This window comes from Mytilinidion resinicola (genome assembly GCF_010093595.1).
Source record: "Mytilinidion resinicola strain CBS 304.34 unplaced genomic scaffold BDZ99scaffold_1, whole genome shotgun sequence".
Lineage (NCBI taxonomy): Eukaryota > Fungi > Ascomycota > Dothideomycetes > Mytilinidiales > Mytilinidiaceae > Mytilinidion > Mytilinidion resinicola.
In genome coordinates this window covers 2,545,449-2,570,293 of record NW_022985437.1, presented here as the reverse complement: position 1 = coordinate 2,570,293, position 24,845 = coordinate 2,545,449, and the positions used below count along the sequence as shown (strand labels likewise).

General features: G+C 52.6%; 7 protein-coding genes across 7 annotated transcripts; 4 read left to right on the top strand and 3 right to left on the bottom strand.

The window, feature by feature from the left end:
• Positions 1-623: 623 nt before the first annotated feature.
• Positions 624-3,505, top strand: BDZ99DRAFT_22797 (putative ATP-dependent DNA helicase II subunit 2). Its single transcript, XM_033713487.1, has 10 exons — positions 624-790; positions 845-899; positions 1,008-1,083; positions 1,139-1,206; positions 1,255-1,447; positions 1,520-1,580; positions 1,644-2,174; positions 2,223-2,614; positions 2,665-2,879; positions 2,939-3,505. Exons 1-10 carry the CDS (start codon positions 662-664, stop codon positions 3,436-3,438), a joined length of 2,220 nt encoding a protein of 739 aa, XP_033584662.1. The 5' UTR covers positions 624-661; the 3' UTR covers positions 3,439-3,505.
• Positions 3,506-3,873: 368 nt separating this feature from the next.
• On the bottom strand, positions 3,874-6,430 carry BDZ99DRAFT_22794 (uncharacterized protein). Its single transcript, XM_033713486.1, has 7 exons — positions 6,230-6,430; positions 5,965-6,172; positions 5,696-5,913; positions 5,283-5,506; positions 4,937-5,231; positions 4,263-4,885; positions 3,874-4,174 (listed from the first exon to the last, which is right to left on the bottom strand). Exons 1-7 carry the CDS (start codon positions 6,396-6,398, stop codon positions 4,136-4,138), a joined length of 1,776 nt encoding a protein of 591 aa, XP_033584661.1. The 5' UTR covers positions 6,399-6,430; the 3' UTR covers positions 3,874-4,135.
• A 369-nt stretch (positions 6,431-6,799) lies between these two features.
• Positions 6,800-8,232, top strand: BDZ99DRAFT_457424 (glutathione S-transferase II). The gene is made up of 3 exons (XM_033718674.1): positions 6,800-7,112; positions 7,174-7,448; positions 7,510-8,232. Exons 1-3 carry the CDS (start codon positions 7,030-7,032, stop codon positions 7,917-7,919), a joined length of 768 nt encoding a protein of 255 aa, XP_033584660.1. The 5' UTR covers positions 6,800-7,029; the 3' UTR covers positions 7,920-8,232.
• Positions 8,233-9,451: 1,219 nt separating this feature from the next.
• On the top strand, positions 9,452-11,193 carry BDZ99DRAFT_513923 (uncharacterized protein; the record flags this gene model as incomplete). Its single annotated transcript, XM_033724763.1, has 2 exons — positions 9,452-10,196; positions 10,247-11,193. 2 exons carry the CDS (start codon positions 9,452-9,454, stop codon positions 11,191-11,193), a joined length of 1,692 nt encoding a protein of 563 aa, XP_033584659.1.
• A 1,346-nt stretch (positions 11,194-12,539) lies between these two features.
• BDZ99DRAFT_493460 (DUF221-domain-containing protein) lies at positions 12,540-16,919 on the bottom strand. Its single transcript, XM_033723235.1, has 3 exons — positions 16,589-16,919; positions 14,089-16,541; positions 12,540-14,041 (listed from the first exon to the last, which is right to left on the bottom strand). Exons 1-3 carry the CDS (start codon positions 16,825-16,827, stop codon positions 12,912-12,914), a joined length of 3,822 nt encoding a protein of 1,273 aa, XP_033584658.1. The 5' UTR covers positions 16,828-16,919; the 3' UTR covers positions 12,540-12,911.
• Positions 16,920-18,309: 1,390 nt separating this feature from the next.
• On the bottom strand, positions 18,310-21,130 carry BDZ99DRAFT_22679 (putative aryl-alcohol dehydrogenase). Its single transcript, XM_033713480.1, has 3 exons — positions 20,675-21,130; positions 19,868-20,611; positions 18,310-19,614 (listed from the first exon to the last, which is right to left on the bottom strand). The coding sequence occupies exons 1-3, from the start codon at positions 20,909-20,911 to the stop codon at positions 18,751-18,753; spliced, it is 1,845 nt and encodes a 614-aa protein (XP_033584657.1). The 5' UTR covers positions 20,912-21,130; the 3' UTR covers positions 18,310-18,750.
• A 1,980-nt stretch (positions 21,131-23,110) lies between these two features.
• BDZ99DRAFT_513920 (uncharacterized protein) lies at positions 23,111-24,610 on the top strand (the record flags this gene model as incomplete). The annotated part of the gene is made up of 6 exons (XM_033724762.1): positions 23,111-23,269; positions 23,320-23,356; positions 23,408-23,481; positions 23,530-23,761; positions 23,819-24,008; positions 24,076-24,610. The coding sequence occupies 6 exons, from the start codon at positions 23,111-23,113 to the stop codon at positions 24,608-24,610; spliced, it is 1,227 nt and encodes a 408-aa protein (XP_033584656.1).
• Between the last annotated feature and the right edge of the window lie 235 nt (positions 24,611-24,845).

Below are 24,845 nucleotides of genomic sequence, written 5' to 3'. Positions count from 1 at the left end.
TTATATGTCGTAATAGCGCGCCGTTCGCTTTTAAATTGCTGCTGATTGATTGCTGCGATAGCCATGCATATTCGACCTTCATTTTGTATTGATTGCACGTTGTGTTGTCGACGCATGGTGGTTGGAAGTTGAGGCGTCGCGTTTTTGTGATGAAGTGGACGGCTCGCTTGGGTGGACGGCTCGCTTGGGTGGACGGCTCGCTTGTGGAATACGTTAGTTGACTAGTTATAACTATCTTTCCTCCCGCTCAATAGCTAGCTTCCTCACCTTCATCAATACAACAGCTTTTGGCTACGCACCTTGTCTTGATCCGCTTCCCCTCTGACTGTCGCTCAACAATAATCCGGACTGCGCCTAGAGAGAGAGAGCAAACAAGACGCAAACACCCATGGATATGACAACTTAATGCCCAGCTCCTTCTACAGAGTAGCACCGCTGAGGTGGCGGTTTCTTGATCATTAGGGTTTTTGCACTAGTGATTTAAGCGAAGTCGTGCCGCGATCCAGATTCACGTGACCGCGCGATTCAACGGCGCGTTGTCGCCTAGAATTGTCGTTGTGCTGCCTTGCGATGCGGGCCCGGCCATCGTCTCACCCTTCTTTCTTTCCATTCTACATCCCAACAACTCTCTTCCCACGCATAATCAAAGCCGACAGTCGATATGGCCGACAAAGAGGCGACTGTTTACATTGTGGACGTCGGGCGGTCGATGGGCAAGAAGCACCATGGTCGTGACAAGACCGATCTTGATTGGGCGCTGCAGTACTTCTGGGATAAAGTCACGTCCGCCGTAAGTCATCTCATCATAGGCCTATACATACGTTCGATTCTCAAAATCAATTAGGTCATGACAGGTCGGAAAACATTGAATATTGGTGTAATTGGTCTGCGCACAGATGGTACGTTGTGCTTAGCGGCTTTATTGAATCAATCGGTTGTACGCGTCAATCTATCACTGGTAATCTTATTCGCAACTTCAGCACAGTTGGACTGACATGATGTCTAAGGTACCAACGTTTCTGATGCCGGCGTCAATGACCCCGAAGGATACGAGAATATCACTGTTCTACAGACTTTGAAGCAGTATGCCATTCCCATTGTCTAAACAAGTTCGTAGCCATGGCTGACCCTTCGAAAGGACTATGTTGTCAGATGTGCGCGAATTGCAAGCAAAGCTTGTTCCAAGTGCTTCTGATGAAGGCGACGGTTAGTTTGCGGCTTTTGGCTCGTCCTTACCTTTCTAACCGTCAGTAGCAATATCTGCCGTCGTTGCTGCAATTACGATGATAGCCAACGCCACCAGAGGCAAAACTGGCAAACCGCTTCAGTATAAACGGAAAATCGTCCTCATTACTAGCAGTCTGGGCTCTATGGACCCTGAAGACAGTGATCAACTAGACGCCATTGTAAGCAAGATAAAAGAAGATGGGATCCAGCTAGTTCTTATGTGAGTTTGAATATTTGCTTCACTATCGCCTATCTAGATGTCTAGCTCAGTTCATCCGCTAACATGACGTAGCGGAGTGGACTTTGACGACACTGAATTCGGCTTCAAGGAGGAAGATAAAAGTGATGAAAAGGTACAAAGGCCGTTGCTCACTTTTCGTCGAAACTCGTGACTATTGGCTAATATTTCTTTGAAGGCTGAAATCGAAGAATACCTCAAAAAGCTCACCGATGACTGTGGCGGTGTATTTGCTACTCTTGCCGAAGCCGTGGAAGGAATAGACACTCCCGAAACGAAGAAAACTCGACCTGTCAAGTCCTATCAGGGCACACTGACTCTAGGCAACCCCGAGAAGTATGATTCTGCCATGACCATCAACGTCGAACGCTACCCCCGAACTTCAATTGCACGTCCTATAACTGCAAAAACCTGGTTCATCAAACGCGATCCCGCAGCAGAAGACGGTACCCAGTCAACACACACTGTCACTGAAGACCCCGGAGACGGGTCAAATGAAGAAACTCTAGGTGGGGTTAAGACCCAGCGCTTTTTTCAAATCGAAAAAGAAGGCGAAACTGGTGCGAAGATAGATGTCCCGCAAGACCAGCTGGAAAGCGGCTATGCGTATGGTCGAACCGCTGTGCACATAGCCGAGAGCGACAGAGTCATATTGGAACTCGACACTCTGCCTTCTCTTGATATCATTGGCTTCATACCAGAGGATAAGGTCAGCTGAGTTGAGTCCAGAGAGGGTTAACCTGCTGACATTGCTTAGTTTGAACGATACTTGGCCATGACCAAGACCAATGTCATCGTCGCTCAAAAAGGGAACGACAAGGCTAGTCTAGCACTCTCCTCATTCATCCACGCATTATACGAGACAGCCTCGTATGCAGTTGCTCGATTCGCTGCAAAAGAACGGAAAAATCCATTGATACTGCTGCTTGCCCCTCTGATCGAGCCAGACTTCGAGGGCTTGATTGACTTCGAGCTCCCTTTCGCTGAGGATGTTCGCGATTACAAGTTTCCTCCACTTGACAAGAAGGTCACCGTGGCTGACAAAAGCCTGACGCAACATCGAGATCTACCGACACCGGAATTGATGGATGCCATGAGCGCGTATGTCGACGCTATGGACCTGTCGACTTTCGGCACCGACGATGATGGGCAAGTCTACCTTCTTCCTTGCAAGAAACCCAAAGACTGACAACTTGTAGCAACTCGGCTGAATACATGCCCATGGATGAGACCTACTCTCCCCTCGTCCACCGCGTCCACCAAATCGTCCGCTGGCGCGCTACCAATCCCACCGCAGAAGAGTTGCCCGACCCCCCTCCCATCCTAACGAAGTATTCCACTCCACCAGCCGAGCTCGCAGAAGCATCAAAACCTCAGCTCGAAGCGCTGATGCTCGCAGGCGACGTCAAGAAAGGTATGTCACCTCCCCAAACACCAAGCGTACCCCCCCTTCCCCCTCTAACAAAATGCCAGTGCCCCCCAAACAAGCCAGCCGCAAACGCACCCGCGAGCGCGAAAAGCCCCTCTCGGGCCTCAACGTCGACGAGCTCCTCAGCGCGCACCCCAAGCGCGCCCGCGTCGACCCCATCAACCCCATCCCCTCCTTCAAGCAAACCCTCGCCACCACCGACAACATCGACACGTTCAAAACCGCCGTCGCCGACCTCGCCAAGGTCGTCTACTCGTACATCACCAACTCCGTCGGCGACGCGCGCTACGGCCAGGCGCTCGAGTGCATCCGCGTCATGCGCGAGGAGATGACGGAGCTCGAGGAGCCGGCGCTCTTCAACGGCTTCCTGCACGAGCTGAAACGCAAGATTTTCGCGGGCGAGTTGGGTGGGAACCGCCGGGATATGTGGATGAAGGTGCGGATGAATCGGGTGGGGTTGATTGATCAGAAGCTGAGCCCGTTTTCCGAGGTGACGGAGGAGGCGGCGAGGGAGTTTTGGAAGCCGCCACCGCCGCCAGCTTGAGGGGCGTGCAGAGCTTCTGTCTCTGTCCAAAAACAGGCAGGCGTTGGAGGTTGGGGGATGCGTAGCTCGAGTATGTAGGCGTGGTAGGGAGGGGATCTGGCCGGCCTTTGATGGTCTGACAAAATGGTTCAATTTCAGCTTGCTAGAGCTCTTCGTGGTTCTTGATGTGACCATGACATCCAAAGCATCCTCTTTGAATTGAGGCTGATACAGCGCTGTCTCTTACTTCCGTATTGAACGCCACGAGGCTCATATCGCAGACCGCAAATTACCTTCCGCATCCATGGGCGCAATAACCAAGGATGCCTCATCATTCCACGCGCCCACGACAGCTCCAAGCCTTGCTTCAGCATCATCAGAGTCAACACGTCACTCACTCAAGCCATGGAAAGATCAACGTATAGCCAATTCAACCAATGCAAAATTTGTGCACTAAAGTACACTGACTAGCTGGAGAGCAAGACATTGCCTCGGTGAATCGAAAGAGAAAGAAAGCCTCCAAGACATTGCAGAAGTCAAACTGCATACAAATTGATGCCAAGAGAGGACAGAGTAAACGAAAGTCTTGACCTTCGCAAAAGAGAACCTTGGAGTGGGAAAAGTACCAAGCACATTACCACTACCATTGCATCCGCCGTTGAGTTTGCTACCTAAAGCACTCCGTAGACCGACCTCTTGTCATTCGAACGTCGCCGACCTAAGCAGGTGGCGGTGGTGGCGGAAGGTCAGAAGGAGGCTAGTTTTTTTCAAGTTAGCCACCCTGTTGAAACCCAATACTGAAGGCAGAAAGAGTTGCGATAACAGAAGTCGTGGCATATACTTACTGGTGGGGGAGGAGCGTCTCCCGGCGGCGGTGGAGGCGGACTAGTAGCACTACCATAGTTCTGGAAAAGAGCCTCGAGTCCAGGCGGTGGAGCCATACCCGGGGGAGCTCCCAGTCCAGAGGCTTGGCCGTAACCAGGGGCTTGCTGATCGTACGAAGTCGCGCCGTAGCCTCCATATCCGTACTGTTGATTTCCTGGAGGTGCAGCCGGTTGCTGCCAAGGATTCGCACCAGGAGGAGCTGCCGGAGCCGCATTGTAGTTGTTGTAGCCGTAGCTGTCTCCGCCACGTCCTCCACTAGCGGCCCAGGGAGCGGATGCACCTGAGGAACCACCGTCTCGATCATCTCGGCCGCGCTGCTGCGCCCAGGGAGCCGCAGCGCCAGTTGGGCCACGCTGCCAGGGCTTGAGGTTCTCGTCACCCGCATAGTTTCCGTTGCCAGGCGGGGCATTGTCGTAACCACCCGGACCAGATTTGTCGTAGCCACCGGATGAAGGTTTATCGTATCCACCAGAGCCAGATTTGTCGTAGCCTCCGGAGCCGGATTTGTCGTAGCCACCGGGGCCAGATTTGTCGTAGGAACCTGGGCCAGATTCGATGCGTTGCTGCGGTATACCCCCGCCTCCTAATTCTTGCATGAGCGCGTTCATATCGTTATCTATGGCTGATACATTACCGATTCTGCCAGCAGCAGGACGATCGTTAGGTCCACCTCTGTCATCGTTGCGCCAGTTGGCACCTCGTTGACGATCCGGGCAATCCCGAGCCATATGGCCTGCGTTACCACAAACACGGCAGATGACGTTAGCGGTGAAGTTCTTGGCCTGTGGGCAGTCGTATTTGCGATGGCCGATTTCTCCACAATTCTGACAGGCCTGGTTCTCGTCATCACGCAAGGTACCGTTCAGTGCGGCAAGTTCACGAAGCTGATTGCGCTTGAGCTCGTTCTGGCCTTCCGGAATCGATGCAGCCTGATCATATGTTAGCGTGGTAGGGTCGACGTGATGGGGGATTGGGCTCACCGTCTCAATGATATTGTGGATGAGCTTCTTTGCTTTGTTGACTTTGTCTTCCGTGTCGGCCATGATCAAGCAGTGCAGATCTTCCTCCTGATTGCTGGTGTGAGCGGCATCAGAACGTCCCTTGCCTTCCTTGACGGAGCCTTTGCCTCGGATGGCGATCTTGGCGCCGGACTCGGATTCCATCTTCTTGAGGGTGTTGCCACGAGGGCCGATAAGTAGTCCAACTGTTAGTAGCAAAAAAAACTCTGTTAGTGTCTGTATATCAAAAAATGTTGAGGCAAGTGTGTGAGTGAGTGCAAGAAAGGGTTAGTGATAGAGCGATGCCGACTCGGAAAGAATACGACACGCAACATCGGGATGGGCATTTGAGAGGAAAGACGTCAAAAATCAAAAGCGGGGGTTAGTGATCATACTGAAGTTAATCTCGGGATAGTCATTGACAGGGACATAGACTTTCTCTTGAGTCTTAGTCGGGCGCCGGTAGTCCTGGGGGGGGTGGTAGTCGGGAATGACCTTCATTGCCTTCTCGATCAGCTTGTGGCGCTCGTCCTCGAGGCGCTTGCGATAGCGGTAGTCACGGGTATTCACGCGGCGTCCGAAGTTGTCATACTGCGGTGGCGGGGAAGGAGATCTGTTGGTAGTTAGTACGTGATGGAGGCAGGTTGGTACGCGACAAACTTACCTATCGCCGTCGGCGGGGACAACGTCGTTGATCCTCAGCTTCTGGCTGATCTCTTCAATGCGCAGATGCAGCGTGTAGGCGTCAAGCTGTTCAGTTGTCATATCAGCCCGGATGGCCGTTGGGAGGCCCATCAAGCCGGCGGCCTTGTTCTCGGTCACGTCGCCCCAGCGGTTGCGCTTCTTGCGTCTCCTATTGCCATCCGCGTCGACTAGGACGACAGTTAGCGATGCAACGGAGGAAGAGGGACTCGGAGGCGTTGACTTACCCACAGGGCTGCGGCCACGCTTTGCGCTCATCTCGGTGAGGCCAGTTGCAGGAGCGGACGGGTTGTAGCCGCCATCGTCCGAGGGAGTACCGCCTTCATCGCCGAATCTACGTCTATTGCCTAACGGAATGTTGTTAGAGCCGGTTATTCCTTGATTGCGCCAAGCCATGTTGGCGTTGGCGACGGCGACGGCGATTGTTGTTAGTGGTAAGGAAGAAGAGGCGAGCAAGGTGAGTTTGCGACAGCTTAAGAAGGCGCGCGTCGCTAGCGCCGTTACTAGCGCCTTGGCGCTGTGTCACGTGCGCCACTTCACTCTGCCACCCAGGGGACCTTCCACGAGTCTTCAGATGGATTCCAAGTATTGCACAGTTCTGCACCGCTGCAGGCAGCACTGCCGTATCTTGCTTCTTAGGCTATAGCAGTAATCACAAGATGCCGCTGCGGCAGATGCAGGTGCGGATGCAATCAGCATCTGGACCACCTGGGCAGCTTATCCAATCCATAGTCCTAAGATCGTTTCTGTCTGCATGGCGCCCTCATGGGACTTGATATGGCAGGTTTCTGCAAAGGGAATGTTGCTACCTAAATACTGTGCAGGTTAGTTGACAAATGTCATGTAGAGAATATGGCACTGGAGCCATCCAAGCTATTTCTAATCCTCTCCCCTCACTTCAACGCTATTTGCTCTAGGAAACTCACCCCACCTCTGAAGCCTGACGTCGACATATAAAAGCGGTACTCCAACTACGTAAATCTGCAGCATCCTCTGGTCTGTCCTGTTTTAGCTTGCTTGTCACATCATGGCGTCAGACCCAAAAATTACTCTGTACACGGCCCAGACGCCCAATGGCATCAAAATTTCAATCACTCTCGAGGAATTAGGGTTCGTAAGCACTCGGAGCCTCTCAGACGCTCACAGACCGACACCAATCTTACTCCTACAGCTTGCCTTACAAGGCCCAGAAGATTGACATCAGCAAAAACACGCAGAAAGAACCGTGGTTCCTTGCGATCAACCCCAATGGACGGATACCCGCCCTGACCGATGTCTTTACCGACGGCGAGCAAATCAACCTCTTCGAGTCGGGCAGCATAATGCAGTACCTGGTGGCCCGCTATGATACAGACTACAAAATCTCGTACCCGGCCGGCACTCGCGAGTTCTACCAGATGAACAATTGGCTCTTCTTCCAGAATGCTGGCGTCGGTCCTATGCAAGGTGAGAAACGCTGAGTTTGGACTACTTTACCTGAATGTCCGCTAACATGCTCATCTACAAGGGCAAGCAAACCACTTTACTCGCTATGCGCCAGATATCTTTGAGTATGGCATCTCGCGGTACCAAAACGAGACGCGGCGGCTGTACGGCGTCATGGACAAGCAGCTGGCAGCGACAGGACAGTACCTAGTCGGGGATAAGTGTACGATCGCGGACATTGCGAACTACGGGTGGGTGGCGTCGGCAGGGTGGGCAGGCGTCGAAATCGATGACTTCCCAGCGCTCAAGGCGTGGGAAGAAAGGATGGAGAAGAGGCCGGGCGTGGAGTTGGGACGGCATATTCCCGATCCGCACAAGATCAAGCAGTTGATCAGGGACAAGGCGGCCGCTGAGAAGTATGCGGCGGACAACCGAGCGTGGGTGCAGGCCGGGATGAAAGATGATGCCAAGAAGACTTCGGTGGAAAAGTGAGTCGCCTCTTGGGAAGAGTTGCAGGGAGGAGAGCAGGGGATCATCAGCATGGTCGAACAGGCTGTGGATAGGCTCTGAAGTCGTCGGCCAGGGATCTAGGGGCAAGTTTGGAGGGCCTAGGGTATTTGAACAAATATGCCATCAATTTGGACCCTTCCCTGGAAATTGTGAGGTTCTCCAGGTTAGCTCGATCTTAGACTCGGGCAGTGCATGAACACAAGAGTTCTTCCATAATGTACACGTTCTCCTAGCTTGTGTATCTGCCAAGCACTGCTCGAGGTCCAGTACGTGGTTCAGAACAGCAAAGCAGCAGGTTTAGCAAGCTTGATAGCTCTTCGAGTCACCTCAGACGACGTTAGGCTGCCAGCTCTGCTCAATGGAGTGTGGTCGTGGGCTTCGGTGCTCCCCTGGACGAGTATGATCAGCTCGGCGGGTGTTCCTCAGGCTTGCCGCTTCGGGTACTTTTACGAGCGCGTGAAACTCTGCAAGGCCAAGCAGTCCCCGATCAGGACAGCCAGCCGTTGCCCGTCGGTGATCGATCGTGCAGAGGGGGGTGTCTCAGACGACGGCACAAACACCACAGCGCGCACCGCCAAAAATAGCAGGCTTCCAGAAAGCCATGCCCGAGCGCTGGCTCCACCTGGGCACTCTTATTGGTGGCGCGGGCCAAGATCTGAACGGCTCGAGGGTCTCATGCAGGTGCAATGCAATCCGTGCCGTGGGCGAACTGCCCACGATGGCGTGTGGAGAAGAGCATTCCTCGCGCCGCACACGCTGCAGGCGGCTCAGCGACGACGACGCCGCCGCGATGCTCTGACGCGCACATGGCGGCGCGACGCAACACAGGTTTGCGTGCTGTTTGCACGACTGGGGCAGCGTCTGGCTCCTGTCGCGGCTGGCACCCCGGCTCTGATGAAATGAAATTGGCCGTCGCTAGCCCCGACGCCCCTGTGGGCCGCCAGTTGCATCTCAGGTCGCTCCACCACCTCACCTCCCCCGAGCAGCCTCACCACCACCGCGCCCGCTGCGTCGTCGACCATTCTCCCCGCGACCCTCGCAAGAGGAGCCTGAGGACGGCCTGCCTTCGCTCCCTCCGCCAGGACGACTGCGACCCCCATGGTCCTGCCCGCTGCATCTGCTCTGCCTCCGTTCCGCGCACACATGGTCGACGACGTCTGTTCCCACGACGCTCCACACGCTCCCTCGTAATTGCTTACTCAAGGTGCGTGTCCATGTTTTGGCCTGCGCATAGCCTTGTGCGTATCGTTGACATTGATAGCTTCCGTTGCTGGCCAGTCCGACTGGCGTCCACTCGTTTCACGCCCTCCGCATGCTGTAATCCATCGACTGGACCTCCCCACGCCTTCATCGAAGCCGTCCACTCCTTTCGCGCCATTGATAGCGTAGGAATATCAATCACCACGCTCCCTAATCGTTTCTCTTGCTGCTGAGCACGCCTCGCACAACCGCCGCGCCTCCCAGCGAGCGTCGACCCTCTTGCGCGCTGCTGCGCTGCCATCCTTAATCGTGGGATGGAACATCCCTCAAAACGACAAAAACTATCCCGAGTACAAGCGCCCTATCGCCGTGCTTTTGACGCGGGAAAATTGCCGAATGCGAAGGACGCCGCTGTGTTTGAAAGACCACTGTCGAAGAAAGGCTCAGAACCGCCCGTTGAACATCGGCGCGAGCCCTTGCCTTTGCGCGAGATGAAGGGACATAGAGTGGTTGGGGACATGCATCGGAAGATGCATCACCGGCGACAGGTCGTTCTACCTTCAGAGCTTACCGTCATCGTGAACGTTATCGCGACCGTCGACCAAGACGGCAACACGGTTGGCGTAGAAACAGTAACGCCAACTTCGACAGGGACCTCAGCTGCGTCAATTGCGTCTGCTCTAGCTGTACCATCAGTGTCTTCAGTGGCTGTTCTTCCATCAGTTCCCGCGGTGCCAGCTTTCCCCAGCGACCTCACCGTACCTGCCGTTCCCCCATTTCCCTCGTTGTCTCTGCCCTCGGTACCGGCATATCCATTCACTTCGACCGCGGAGTCTGCAGTATCCGTCCAAGCCCAGGGCTCCCAGGTTGTCATCTCATCCCCTCCGTTGACGTTTTCGCCAGCGACAACCTCACTTCCAGGGACTATATCAATTTCAAATTCCGCGAACTCCTCCTCCTCCTCTTCTTCTTCTTCTTCTTCTTCTTTTTCCTCTACTGCTTCTTCTTCGGCAACAGTTGTGTCTGTTGCTGATTTCTCCAGCTTTAGCGGAAACTCAAGTAAATACACCTATCGGCGTTCACAAGCCTTCACTAACGCAATACCTCAGGCACCACCACCTTGTCCAGTACTAGTTTCTCTGTCGACTTGAATAGTACAATCTCATCTACATCTAGTCTCACATCTACTTCTCAGAGCTCATCTAGTCAATCATCATCCCAGACGACAAGCACCACAGCGCAGGAAGTTTCATCAACTACAACATCAGCCTTCGGAGGCGGAGGCGGAGGCGGAGGCGGTGTAGGTCCGGGTGGCACAGGGACTGCCAGCAGCACGCCCACAGCAGCGGCAGGCAATGGAGAAGGTGACAGCTCCAACAAAAGTACAATTTCGACTCCGAAGGTGGTTGGTAGCGTTATTGGCAGTCTCGCCGGCCTTGCCATTCTGCTCATAATTGCCCTTTTCCTACTACGTCGATACAAGCGAAAGCAGCAAGGAGCAATTCAGCTATCGACGACGAACGACACCACCGACACTGGACCCGTCGCCCTTGGTGGCCAGCCCATGGCACAGCAAAACACCTTCATGCCTGTCGCCGCAGCCTCCTTCCTCAGCCGCTTTTCTGGATCCTCGAAGGGAACTGTTGAAACAGGTGGTGCTGGTCAAGAGCGAGGGTTCCAGAAAATATCAGGACGGAAACTTCCCTCGGCTTTCAGCGAAGGCATGACTTCAGACGCGGTCCCTTTTGATAGATCTACTCTGTCAGGCTCGTCTTTCTACCGTGATAGCCAAGGCTTTTATGGCGGACCGGGTGTTCCCGTCGGGGCTGCAGCGGCGGGTGGTCTAGCTCACGAAGGTGGCATTACGGAGGAGAAAATGATGCCATCACCCGCTCGAACGCCTGTCATCCATCATCCAGACGAGGACCCACCCTTCCGCGGCGAACCATCAACAAGCCCACCACACTCACCTGTGCCACTACCTCTGGGCACTCTCGGTCGGAGTCATCCCTCACACGATGGTTCCAGGGCGTCGAAGTTTACAGAAGAAGTCTGACGATATCATCCCGACCCTATTCCCTTACTGTCTCCCAGCTCAAAAGCTAATAGCCCTAGATGGTTTAGCTAGGTGCATGAACTCGGCACTAATGTCATCCGTGTTGTCTGTTCCTTGTTAGCTTAGTCTATACTATTGCCCCCCTTCCGACTGCCAAATCTCCTTAATGCGGCCGGCTTGTCACGGCCTCTAATGTTTGTTTTCTATTCCCTTTTATGTCGATGTAGAGGGTGGAAGCGCTATGTTCCCTATCTCTTCCTTGCTACGAGCCAGGCCTCCTCGCATCCTACCTATATCCCCTTTTGTGTCCTGATACAACCCCTTCAGTTTGTAGCCCGGCGCTTAAGCTGCGGCTCAGTGTATCTTTGTCTGTTTCTTTTTGCTTCACTGTAAATAAGTTGCGCGAGCTTCTTGGCCTTTGTTGGCTGGGTTGGGAATGGTCTAGTTAGCCCGCTTGAACGTGAACCTGAGGTGTCGGTAATGCAAAATATTAGTTCAAAGGTCTTCTAAAGAACCCCTTGAATGAAGTGAGGGCGTACGGAAGGAATAGTCACGGTAGAGGTTGCGCTGAAGGTGCTATGGTGCTAGCGAAGTCATGCCGTACTGCTACTCCACTAACTACGCATCCAGCGCTCGGCAATGGCGCCTTCCCAAGAGCGAACGACACCTCATCACAACATGTGCGAAACGTAGGTATTCGACAACAGCGTCACTCGAACACGGGCGCATACACTCACATATCAACGCCATCTCCATGAGTGCCTGCCTGACTAGGAAACAATATCGCATTACTCCTGACCACCTCCAACTGTCCTCTAACCATCGGTTCTCTACAACCATTACAGAACGCCCTCCCGCTTCCTCTCTTCTCCGACACACACAGACTCGAACGCCAATCCAAAAAAACCCCCCCACTTCAGCGGAACCTACCTACCCTACCCTAACCGTAGGAGATAGCCGTTCTAAAAGCCGACGATACGCCCCCAGCCAACGCTGCCATTCTTCGCCTTCGCGTCCTGCCTGCTCTGATCCTCTCCCCAACACACGTCCCGCTCGGCTGCTCGGCTTTCACCATGGCCTTCTAGTTATCATTTAGCCTGTCGTCTTTTGAATCTGATTAGGCATTCGGATCGGCCGGACAGGATGAGTGGTAAAGCGGGGAGGTGTGTACGATTAGACTGGAACAGGAAAGCATTGGGTAGCTGAAGCGTGGCTCGAGGGACGGAAGTCGGACACAGGTGAGATTTGCGCCTTGCAGAACGGCAGGTCATCACGCGTGTTGCCGAGAAGGCGCTGCTAATGTGAATATTTCTCTTGATGGGTGAGCGTATATGCCGTGCTCGAATGACGGCTGTTCGTCGAATACCTACGTCTTGCATATGGAGTGATGAGGTTGCAATTTCGGTTCGCAGACCCAGTTGAGGGATATTTGGGAGAATGAATGGCAACCGTCACGAACGCAAGCCGTTTGATGAATAGAAGGGAATAAAAGCTGATCTACCAGCCGAATGTATTGGGTATCGTATGCACGCAACCACCCCCAGTGCTGGTTTACAAAACAAGAATGGACCGCTCCAGAAATGCAGTCTTCGTCGCTGGAAGTCGTGAGCAAAAAAAGGAGATCGTATCAACATGCCATGCGTAGCCGCAGCCCCCTCGCCCCCCCTTCATCCAAATCCCTGTCTAGAAACTCACCACAACCCCAACGATCTAAATCTCTAAATCTCCATGTTGTCAAATGGATCCCAGTCAGGCGGCAGTCCCCGGAACATAACATGCCCCTTGGCATCTAGCCTCGCGTTTTTGCTCGTGATCCAGATCTTGTCGCTATACAGTGAAGTACGCCTGATCTCGTCCGCCGTGATTCCAATCTCATCGTGCGGGATCCAGATGGCGGGTTGAATGGCTCTGGTGGCTGGATGCTCGAAGGCGCGTTTGATGAGCTTCTGCCTCTGCTCTGGCTCGATATCTTCTAGGGCGTCTTGCATGTCCGTGAAGAGATACGCCTCCGGGTTTGTTTGCGCCTCGATGTCTCGGATGGGCCGAGTGGTGGTGTTGACGGCATCGTCGATGCCTTCGCGGATCTTGCCAGTTATGACGCCGAATGGGTTGGATTTGGCCTTCTTATTAGGCTTTCCTTGATTTTGTTCAAGGCCAGGAGATTGAGCGTGGAAAGGCGAGCGTGACCTCGAGCGATCTGCCCATGATTCGCGTTTCCGAGAGGACCCAACGCCATCAGTCTGCCCGCCCATTGGCACACCTAAGCGGCGGCCTGATCTTCTCTTATCCATGTTCTTCATTTCAATGGCGTCAGAGTTCCGGGCTTGCTTTGAGCGTCTGACGTCTTCTTCCTCGAGCTGTTCATTTTCCTGCTCTTCTCGCTTCTCCTGTTCCTCTAGCTCACTGCTCAACGAGTGCTCTTCTTCTTTTTCTGCATCCTTCGGGGCCCATCGGCTTGCCTGTGCCCTTTCGAACTCTTCGTCTCGTCTTACAGCATCGTCTTCAAACGTGATTGGGAGATACTTGTACAGAGGCCCAAAGGCATTGTTGAGAACCAGTTGGAAACCTACGGTCGCAACCAAAGCAACAACCATAATGATAGCCTGAGGGAAACAAGCGACTTTGTTTCCTGGGCCTCTGACAAGGAAGAATAGACCTATCAGGCAAAGCTCCATGAAATACAGGCCAGTGAACAGTTGGTTGATCGCTTTCGGAAAAATCAAGCCGTTGGTTTCTGCGGCGGCGAAAGACACATAGATCATCTGGTAACGGTAGGTGAACCAGAACAAAGCGAAAGTCAGAATCATGAAAAGCATCATCAGCGGCGAGATGATGGAGTATATGAGGCCTTCGCGTAAAGTTAGCATTGTCAGAAGTAGGAGCGAGGTTGCTTACCAATGGCACCAAAATTGGTGTAGACGGGAATGAACGTCCCCCAGTTGACTGATGAGCCACCCAATACTCGCTTCACCTTTTGTCTCGCAGTGGTATCCAAGAAGCCAGTAAGAAGCATCATCCCAACTCTGCCAATCTGCAGAAGGGTGCCAGAGCTGATACTTAGTGCCTGGAGAATCATGTAAGAAAAGAAGTAAGTCGATGCTCCGGGCAAGTTCTTTGCAAGAGTCCCAGGGATTGAAACAGGATTGTCGATGATAGTTCTGATGGTCCTAGTGATACCGGCGGAGATGGAAACGACTAGAAATAGTTGGATGAAGACAAACGCGAAGTAATAATCTTGAACCCTCAACTCTTTCTCGCCAGCCGTCGCAACTCCAGAGAACCCTGCAAGGAACCTCATGAGAAGTGGCAGGATTGCGAACAGGATGCCCATGAAAGCAGGAGGCAAGACACCTTGAATCAAGTTGATAACCCAACCAGGTAAGTGATTGATCCAGTTCAACCAATGCAGCAGGCCAGTAAGGTAGGAGAGTTGAGATACCAGCGCTGTGAAGGAGACTGGAAACCCCCATAAGATGACAAGCCCACCGATGCTGGCTACTACAATCGTGGTTCGAAGATATCGTTCCCACCATTTGATAGAGAGATTGTCCCAGAGAACATAGTTGGGATTCACCTCTACTGTTCGAGGTGCCATTTGGCGTGGAATGTGGTGGCTGAGAGACTGACAAGCCATGTGGGCTCCAACTTGGTGGTTGAATTGAATGAAAGCCGAGTTCATCAATGGATACTTTTCTGGGTTGGCCTTGTCTTGTTCGATTTCGTAATTCAATCGTGCGAGTTCCTTTCGGCAGTGGTAGATAGTGTCGACCTTCTTTCCAAGGAGTGGGAGGGCAGGAAACCAGCTCTTGTCAAGCAGAGGCAGCCGCATGGTGTCTCTGTCTTTCTCTTTGATATATTTCCTCCATAGTGCATTTTCATCATCTTCCGGAGACTCCTGATTGTAGATCGTCGAGTAGTCGTAGGTCTCTTCTTCGTCCTTTTTCTTCTCAGTTGGAAAAGGAAACTCAGTTCCCTCTGCGTGAAACGGCTGAGGACTAGCAAACTCGCTTTTCCGTCGCATCGGATTCCCTCGGGCGTGCTTCAAAGTCTTGAGGTGGTGCTTCTTCATAGTCGGCGTTTCGTCTTTTCCCGGAGTTTCTTGTGACTGCGGCTGAGATAGAGACTGATGACCTGGTCCCTTTTCCGAATCAGTGGCTGGAACGTTCAAGCGTGCATAGTCATCAACGCTAGGTCCTCGGCGTCCGTAATCAGAGTCAATGGGAGATTGATCGACTGTTCTAGGGCTGGCTGGGTCTTGGGTGCCGTCCATGGTATGAATACCCGCATAATCATCCTGTCCTTCAGATATTAGATCAGACGTCGCGGTGACTTGCTTATCTTCGTCTTTCTTGAATGCCCCACGGAAACCGCCCACCATCTTGGAGCCCATTTTTCCAACTCCAAGCCCAACATCTCGGATGCCGTGACCCATCGCCTGCAGGCCCTCCCCAACAAGAGGAATCGGTATCTTGTGCCGCTTGTGTGAGTCGGGCGACGATGACCGAGATGTGGACACCGATGACCCTGCTACGTCCTCGTTCAGCAACTCATGCATGGCACTTTCAATCTGATGAGGGTTTCCAGAACTCATTCCTGGGTCCTCCATGTTGTTTTGCATTTTCTGATTGTGATCTTTATCGTCTTGTTTCTTTTCTTTCTTACTCTTCTTGATACCCGCCGCCTTCTCCTCTTTTTCCTTCATTTTGCGATGTTCCTTGGTGCAATTAATGATGAGATCAGTCTCGGCGCCCTCAAGCTTCCTTGCAATTTTCGTCCTCTTTTTGATCTTGTCTTGAAGCTCGTCATAATCTCGGTTGATCCATATTTCTCGGAGTCCTCCCGGAAAGACGTCGTATAGAGCATCTAGAGCTTCCACAGTCAGCCATTTCCGTGGAATGCTCTGCACGAGAATTGTAGTTGCGGAGGCACGAATGCGGTGCTCTGGCTGGGTCAAAACAGTCTGTCGTAGACGAACGAATGCCCTCAGTTCTCTGTAGAATTGATAGCACGCCCAGATAACAACAAGCAGCGCCAGAATCAAATGAGCCCACAGCCGGTTGACTTTGTTTGCTACTGCCACATTTGTCCAGCCGAAGGAATCCATGCCCGAGACGTCCTTCACGTCACCGACTCGGTTGAGAGGCAGGAGTATAGGTAGGATGACGATCGCCATTGGGACAAATATCTTGAGCAGTAATTGGAGATAGCGGAGGAACAAGTATCCATCAACGCCAGCGACTCGGATAAGTGTTTTGCTAGGCAGAGTGAAGACGTTTTTGAAGGATTCGATGGCAGAGGAGGGAAAGGCGATTTGTTTGCTTTTGGATACGAAAGACGTCTTGTAGAAGCTAATATGGTCAGTAAGACTTATAGGAAGGTATGTTTGGAGACATACTAGATCCTGTGGAAGAGACTCTGGTTGCGAGTCTCTGGGCGTTCACCCACGAGGCCCTCGTGAAATTTCCAATTGCCGCTGAGAATAAGGAAGGCGCCCATCTGAATGCCGAAAACGACGGCGGCGGAAGCTAATGAAGCCCAGAAGGTCTTCAGGGACATGTTGGACTGATTGTGGGCAGAGCCCGTGGAGGTGCCATCGGCAGAGATGGCCGTTTGGGTTGCCGAAGCGGTCGACATGTTGGCGCTATGTGGTCGTCTCAAGACGTGGGAGGGAATGGGTCTTTATCGAAGAAAGGACGCTTGCTCAAGCTGAAGGGGGGTCGAGGAAGCCAGTCCGCATCAAATGGTCGTGTCAGGCATGACAGTTTCTCAGAGTCGAAGAGAAGCCTGTGTGAGGAGAGGTTCGCGCAATAGTAATAGAGGGAGGGACAGGTCAGGGCAGCGGGATTCAAGAAAGGGAGTCAAGCAGCAGGGCAGTCAGTAGCGATAGCCGTTGCTAGCCCGTCTTTGGTGTTTGGCTTCTGGCCGCGCCAAGCAGTCGGTTTGGCGCCACCACGTCATCGCCGGCGCGTGTCGAAACCCTGACCACCAAGCGATGTTCTACGGATGCCCTCCGCTCAAACACAGCGCCAGCCGGCGGGTGCTGCCATCGACGCGCGGTCACGCCTCTGCTTGTGGCATGTAACCGCCATGTAGCTTGATTCACACGGTCATGGGCTGATTCAAAGTAGAGCCCGTCTCGAAACTCCACTTCTGGTTTCTTTCATCGACGTCGATCATGTCGTAAAAGCTCCGCACAGACCAGATGTAGACCAGGAATGCAGCACCACAAAAATCAAGGCAGTACCCTGTCCTCACGCAACACGGTGAACGGAACGTCCTCGCCAAGCCGCCTTGTCATGTACCAGACCCCTATTCCAATCACGCATACAGGTCTCAAAGTCGTCAAGAAAACACTTAGCTTTGGGCTTCATATCAGATCTTGATAGGGGTTACGACAAGGATGCTAATCCACGAGGATAGTAAGATCTCAGATCTCGATAACTTTAAACTCACAGCAGCCACCTGGGTTTGGCCTGCGGAGAAACACGAGATCTGACATCTTACCATCCTCGTGCATTAGCATCCTTTTCGTAACACCCATCTATAGATATGTATGAAGCATCTGTACCTGTGTATAAGCGAAAGGTTGAGTGTTTTCTTGGCTTCTGACAGCAACGTAGCCGAATCTGAGTCAGAGAGGCTTAATGAACTGCTGTCCTTGAATCGAAGAGGCATTCGTTGCTGGCAATGTATCTAGAAAATACTACCATGTCCTGACGTTCAGCCTGGCAGTATCGTATCATTAGACTAAATTTATATGCCCTCCACAATACCCACGCATTTCTCCACTACTTTGAAAATATTCCACTCCAGGACATCCCACAAGAGGCTATGTAGGTTGGTAGCACGTTGGGAATGTCGACGATGTTCCGGAGTTGCTTGAAATGGGCGGTTTCTAGGGGGATGTGTAGAGACGTGTCGAATCTTCCTGGTAGGTTAGGTGGGCCGGACTTTCTGTAATACTGCCTGACTCTTCAAGAAACAATGGCCAAATTCTACATCCATCATCTAAACGGCTGAGGTCGGCAGGCCTCCAAGTTCCAGTTGCAAGTAGCTAGACAGCAATGCGGACTCGACGACATCCTCGACAAGTAACATGTGCATTTGCACATTAGGCCAGTCAGACTCATGATTATACACCATCCCAAGAACTAATACACGCAGCTGCCGCCGTCGGATCAGGGCTCTAATCCGCTTGATGAGAGGGTTCGGTCCTCGCAGCCAGAGGCCTGGGTCCCAACTCCATGGAAAATCGAACTTGATCGTGGGCTCGTCCAAAGAGCTCCCCTTCTTGCCAACTCCAGCGGCATATATGACCCAACAGTCAAGGATAAGTGCTTTGGGATATTGAATGTCCGATGGAGAAGAGACCTCGTAGGGAAATTAGGACATGTGCTTTCTCATCGACCCTCCGAATAGGTACGTGCATCAAATGTTAGAAGGCCGAGATGAGGATTGTTGCGAGCACGTTCTACAAACACCAGCCCCCCAAACCTCCAAGTCTCAATACCTCCATCCAAACGTCCCGCATCCCCACCCTCCATCAGCTCTCTCCCCTCATTTCCCTGCCTCCTCCTTAATCACATCCGCACACTTCTCCGCCACCGCAAACACACTCGCCTGAATATTCCCCCTGGGCACCAGCGGGAAAATACTCGCATCCACCACCCTCAGGTTCCGCGTCCCGTATACCAGCAGTTTGTCACTCACCACCCCGCCCTTCTCCAGCGGCTGCATCGCACACGACCCGCTCGTATGCCAGTTACTCACCACCAGCTCCCGCGCCACCTTCTTCGCATCCTCGAGATCCGCAATCGGCTCCGGCTTGTCGTAGTTGTGGATGCGGCGCCCGCCGGGCTTAAGCAGAGAGGCCATGGGCTCGGCGGCCATGATCTTCTCGAGCAGGAGGAGGTGGCGCGCTTCGAGCTCGAGGTCGAGCGGGTGCCGTAGGTAGCCGGTATCAATGGTGGGCTTGTCCGCAGGGTTTGCGGAGGCGATGTGCGTTGAGCCGCGGGAGAAGGGGTGGTTGAGGGCTGTGACGACGGTGACGAAGTAGCCGTCGTGGGACATGCCGAAGATGCCGGAAGGGAGGGGACTCTCGCGGGAGAGGAGCTGCATCGGTGCGAACGTGTATTGAGCGGTGGGCTCGTTGGGGATGTCGAGGATTTGGCGGAGTTGCTCGAACTGGGCGACTTCGGCGGGGGTTTGCGGCGGGTGGGCGGCGAGATGGGTGTCTACTAACTCGTTGCGTTCGGCGTCGGAGAGGTCGATATGAATGAAGGAGGACACAAGGGGGTTCTGGCCAAGAGGGCCGGCTTTGGCGGTTTGGTAGGCCTCCATGGCTGCGGCCATGACGGAGGGGTCTTTGGCGATTATGTCGGCGGAGGCGCCGTCGACGACTTCCCAGTTGAAGGGGATGAGCTAGTTTTCAGAGGTGTTAGCGTAATGTAACCATGCTAGTAAGTGATATGATATCGGTTTGTTCACATGCTTTCGTTGCCGTCTGTGGTATTTCAATCTGTTTTTCAGAAATCTGTGGATACCTTTTTGGATGTCCCTGAATCATAGAGGTGATCCAAGTACATCTAATCCAGATTGCCGAAATTGGATCAAGGCACTCCAGACGATGGCAGACGTATGCGCGAAGCGTAATGTACTGAGTGGAGATACTTACAGCATGATCCTGCAGATTCTCTCCGACGTTAATGTTGGGAATGACGACCGGGATTCCATGGATTTTTAGCAGCGATGGGTTGCCAATGCCAGAAAGCTCTAGGATTTGAGGACTCTTGAAAGAGCCCGCGGCCAGTATCACTTCATTAGCCGTGGAGATCTCGCGTAGCACACCGTCCTTCGTCCGCACTTGTACGCCTGTTGCAGTGACGGATCCATCTTCTTCCGTCTTGAGCAGTACCTTCTCCACAAAAGCTTCAGTCACGACTCGGAGATTTGGCCTCTTTGCAATCTCTTCATTGAAATAAACCGCACCGGAGTGGCTTCTCGTCTTTGACACAGGGTCTATGGCACCACCGCTAGTAAAAGCACCGGATGAGAGTCCTGTAACTGGGTCGCCAGTAAGAGGGTAACCCATATTCTTGAATGTCGGTGCCCAAGCCTCGTGATAGGGCATGTAATCAGTCCCAAAGTTGACTTGGACCGGACCGCTGGTACCATGCGCCGTCTCGTCCGCCTCATACGAAACCTTCTTTTGGACCTCCGCGGACGGTGGATTGTAGGTATGGAATTTTTTGATGTATTTGACCATGGACTCATCCCAACCCCATCCTGGGTTTCCGATGGCCTTCCAAGAATCAAATGTCACTCGCCCCGGCCATATGATCATGCCCATGTTAATTGCTGATGATCCGCCGAGCGTTTTCCCCATGGAATGGGCAATTGTACGGCCACCGAGTTGTTTCTGAGGTAGCGGTCAGCATCGTGCGATTCATGGTGGCACAAAAAGGATGTTTAGGATGCCTACTTGTGGAGTGCTGGTGAACTTCCAGTCGAAGTCCGGATTCCAATACGTCGAGGGGGCCAGTCCTGGTATGAAGATTCTTGGGTCCTTGGTTGAATCGGCGCCAGCTTCGAGGACAAGCACACGCACACTAACATCCTCACTCAGACGATTTGCGACAACAAGGCCTGACGTTCCCCCGCCGACGATAATGTAATCGTAAGTCTCTGTCTCCAGGCCTGTGGTGGAAGATGTGTCCATTGCTGCGGTGGCTACAATGTTTCAATAGAGGATAGTCACATGTCAAGAAGGAAGGGTGTGAGGAGCTTATGAGAGATGTAGAAATAGGAGATGCCTATAAATCGTCTATCTACCATTCAACTAACACGTTTAGAGACAGAGAGTTGCTTTGGAAACAAAAGATAAAGGAGGTAGCGCGGAGCATAAACGAACTAGTCTTCGAGCACACGGGGATCAAGATAGTTGATGCCAAGGAGCTCACTGCACTGCAACGGTTCTACTCTTAGAGAATCCTCTCGGACAAGCTGCTGCATCGGTCCGTGGCCGATCGAAGCGATGCCTATGGCGAGATGATCAGTTGATGGCGGCGAGGGATTTTCACATGACTGTGCTTGTTCCCTTTGCATGCGTAATTATATGCATGTCCGTCGCTATCACAATACCCAGGCGAGCTAACGCTCAAGGATTGGTGCTGTGCCGCAGGGCCCACATTTCAGGGGTCCTGTTGTTTGGGTCAGGCACAGCCCGCTGGCCGGATTGAAAAAGAGTTTTTTCCGGGGCGAGGGAACCGATCATGCCCATTGAACGGTGGAAAGCGAGCAGCGTAGGCATCGTGGCAATGGCCCACGGGGAAGACTCGCCGAGTGTTCGCGGGAGCAACATGCTATGGACGTTCCGTCCCTGGGTGAACGGTGCACCCGTCCTCCCGCTGGTCACGGCGAACCCGCCATCGGGGTGCGAAGAGGTTCGGGACGAGGTATTTCTGCCCGCCTAAGGGGTATAATCTGGATGTCCCTAAGCCTCAGAGCCCTTTTATCAGGGGTGGGGTCTGTTGCAGAGACCTCAGACGCGAAGGATGAGTAAAACTTACGTGAAACTTGCGGTAAAAGTTGAAGTCCGGGGTCTCCACGGCTAGTTAGGGGACATGGAGAGAGTGAAGGTTAGGGAAGAATCGTCGTACAGAATACCCACAGCTCACTCCGCGGACACTACACTTCGGGCACCTTGCTCCTTGCTGTCTAGCGCCAAATCCAACCCCGTCGTCCCTTGAACGGACTCAGGACTGTGCTCGCTTCCTTTCTCAACACCAACAATAGACATCTAGCATCCCCATGCTTTCGAGCTATTCTGGACCGACTTGGCTAATTGGAGCGACAGTATTGCCTAGATTGTTGCTCAGGGTTGCGAGAGGACAAGCCATCTTTTTCTCTGTCGCCCAGTGTCGTCAACTGCCGAATGCTCGGGTACACACGAACAGCCCGGGGATGAGAATTGCTTCATTCACCAGGTCTGCAAATTACGAGCTAGGGTTGTGGTCGAACCGGAAAGAGGTATCGCGCCAACCGTCTGCCCTGTTAATGACTTCGTGCCAAACCCTACCGGAAGGCTTCCCGCCCCCCAGTATCAGACGCGTACCAAATGCTCGGGACGGGACGTCTGATCCACCCGCCTCTCGTTCAGAGCCTCCGGTACCAGCACAAGAAATGTTGGAATGTTTTCGCCCCTCTCATTAATGAGGCCTTAGTCTTCTCATCGTGATGCACTGAATATCTCAATTTCCTAGCCTATCTCTCAGCGTTATTTCAACCATCGATTGATATTTCATGTCTTTTTGACAACGTTTTTATCGCCTTGGCTCTAGCTGTAGCAGCACTGTTCTCAACGCACATGTGAATTGCAGTAACCGAGAAGTGGGCCCGTCTGCCGCCCATCCCAGAAACGATTGACAAAAGTACGCAAAACCTCCCACTCGTCGAATAGCCGTGACCGCTTTGTCCAGGATCTTGTACAGCGGAGAGTTTCAATCCTTTCCAGGAGAGCATAGCCGTCGGCCGGGTACAATGTTGCACAGGAACGGCTTCTCTCTGCCGACCCATGAACGCGAGCCGCAGCCCGGCATAAGAACAGGCATTGGGTGCTGAGAAGGGAGCCCACTTTGCACAAAGTCTGATCTCTCCGCGCTGATCATCTTTATGCTTTCCAAAACGATCCCGTGGGCTTGCTCTTTCGAATTCCAGCTATACAGTTACTGAAAAGTCGCCCATCTTTTCGAACATCCCATAAGCCAAGGGTTCTTACATGTACTGCACTGGGTTCTAGGATCAAGGAGCCTAGAAATGAGGCTTGATTAACCTTCTTCTACTCACCAATTCCCTCTGTACCTACCCGTCCCACTATTCTTCTGCGCCTTTACGCCTCCTTGGGCAGTCTCTATTCATCATGTACTACGGCCTCAAGAACAAAGCGGGCCGTGATTTCGTTATTGTAATTCTTGTTTTCTGCGGCCTGTCGACGGTCGCTGTCGGGCTTCGATTGGTATCCAAGCGGATGAAGCGCCTGCCTTTGCAATTGGACGACTACCTAATACTTATCTCGCTGGTACGTCGATAAATCTTGACTTCAAGACAAGCCAAACTGATAGCCTTCAGATGTGCGTGTACTGTTCGGTCGGCATTTGCACAGCATGTATGCTCAACCATGTCTATTTACAGATTTCGCATTTTCTAACTAGACCAGCCGTCACGAGAGGCGGCGTAGGAAATCATTTTGGATTAGTGGTACCATTAGCGGACTTGAAATACACCCTTAAGGTACGTCAAACGTTAGAAAATTGCCAGTGTTAGCTTACAGGTCTCCAGCTATTGATACCGTTGCAAGGCCTATATGGTATCGGGTTAGGATGCGTCAAAACGTCCCTCATGGTTCTCTATTTGAGGATATTTGGCACCACCAAGAAGTTTCGCATCACCATTTACGTCGCGATGGTCATCGTATGGGGTTGGGCTTTCAGCATTGTAATTGAGGCGTTCTTGCTTTGCCGACCATGTGAGTTGGGTCCGGACAGGCATACTGGATCCTCTATGGGAGCCAGTACTTGTCCTAACACCGCCCCATTGTGAATGTCACTTACCTTTTTATGACCTTTAGTTGCTTCCAACTGGGACCCGACGATTCCTGGAAAGTGCGGAAACCGAAACGCTGCATTTGTTGCCGCCGGTGCGTTGAACATGCTGACTGATATTATGGTGCTGCTCTTGCCAGTACCCCATATCTGGAGCTTGCAGCTTCAAGTGGGAAGGAAAGTAGGCTTGTTGGCGACATTTGGTCTTGGTATTTTGTAAGTCATTTAGAAGACAGTCCGGTTCCATCCTTACATCTTATCTCTCACTAACGTGAATTCTCAGCGTCTCAGCCATTTCAATCATCCGCATGAAATTCCTCCTCTCCTTGAACCTAGCAGACGCCACATTCTCATTACCGGATCCATTCATGTGGTCTGTCGTTGAGCCTGAACTCGCCGTTATCGCGGCTTGCATCCCCCTTATGCGTCCATTCTTCACCAAAGTTGCGCGACCATGGTTTGGCGGGTCCTCTAGCCGCGGCACCAAGAACTCACGCAACGGCCTCAATTCCGACGGAACCAAAAAGCAGTTTTCGCGCCTCAACGACAGCAACGCCTCGAAAAACAACGATTACGCGCTCGAGACGATTGGTGGCGGTCGGATGAATAAGGTTAGCAGTGAAGCCAATGGCTATACTGTTGGCGTAGAGGGAGGCAAGCCGTATCGGATTTATGAGGATGGGAGGAGTAAGACTGGGATTGAGGAGAGTGTGCAAACGTTGGAAGATTCAGATTCGGGGAAGAGCAATATAAAGATTGTAGGGCGTGGCGCGTTGCCGGGGGGGATTAGGGTGCAGACAGAGTATAGCGTGGAGTAGCAAAGACACGGAATGGTAAATGTTTGGGACAGGAAAAAGGGATGGTTTATAGATATGATTGAACGAACTTGTATGTACATGCAGTTCCTTACTAACGTATTCCACAAGCGAGCCGTCCACCCAAGCGAGCCGTCCACTTCATCACAAAAACGCGACGCGTCAACTTCCAACCACCATGCGTCGACAACACAACGTGCAATCAATACAAAATGAAGGTCGAATATGCATGGCTATC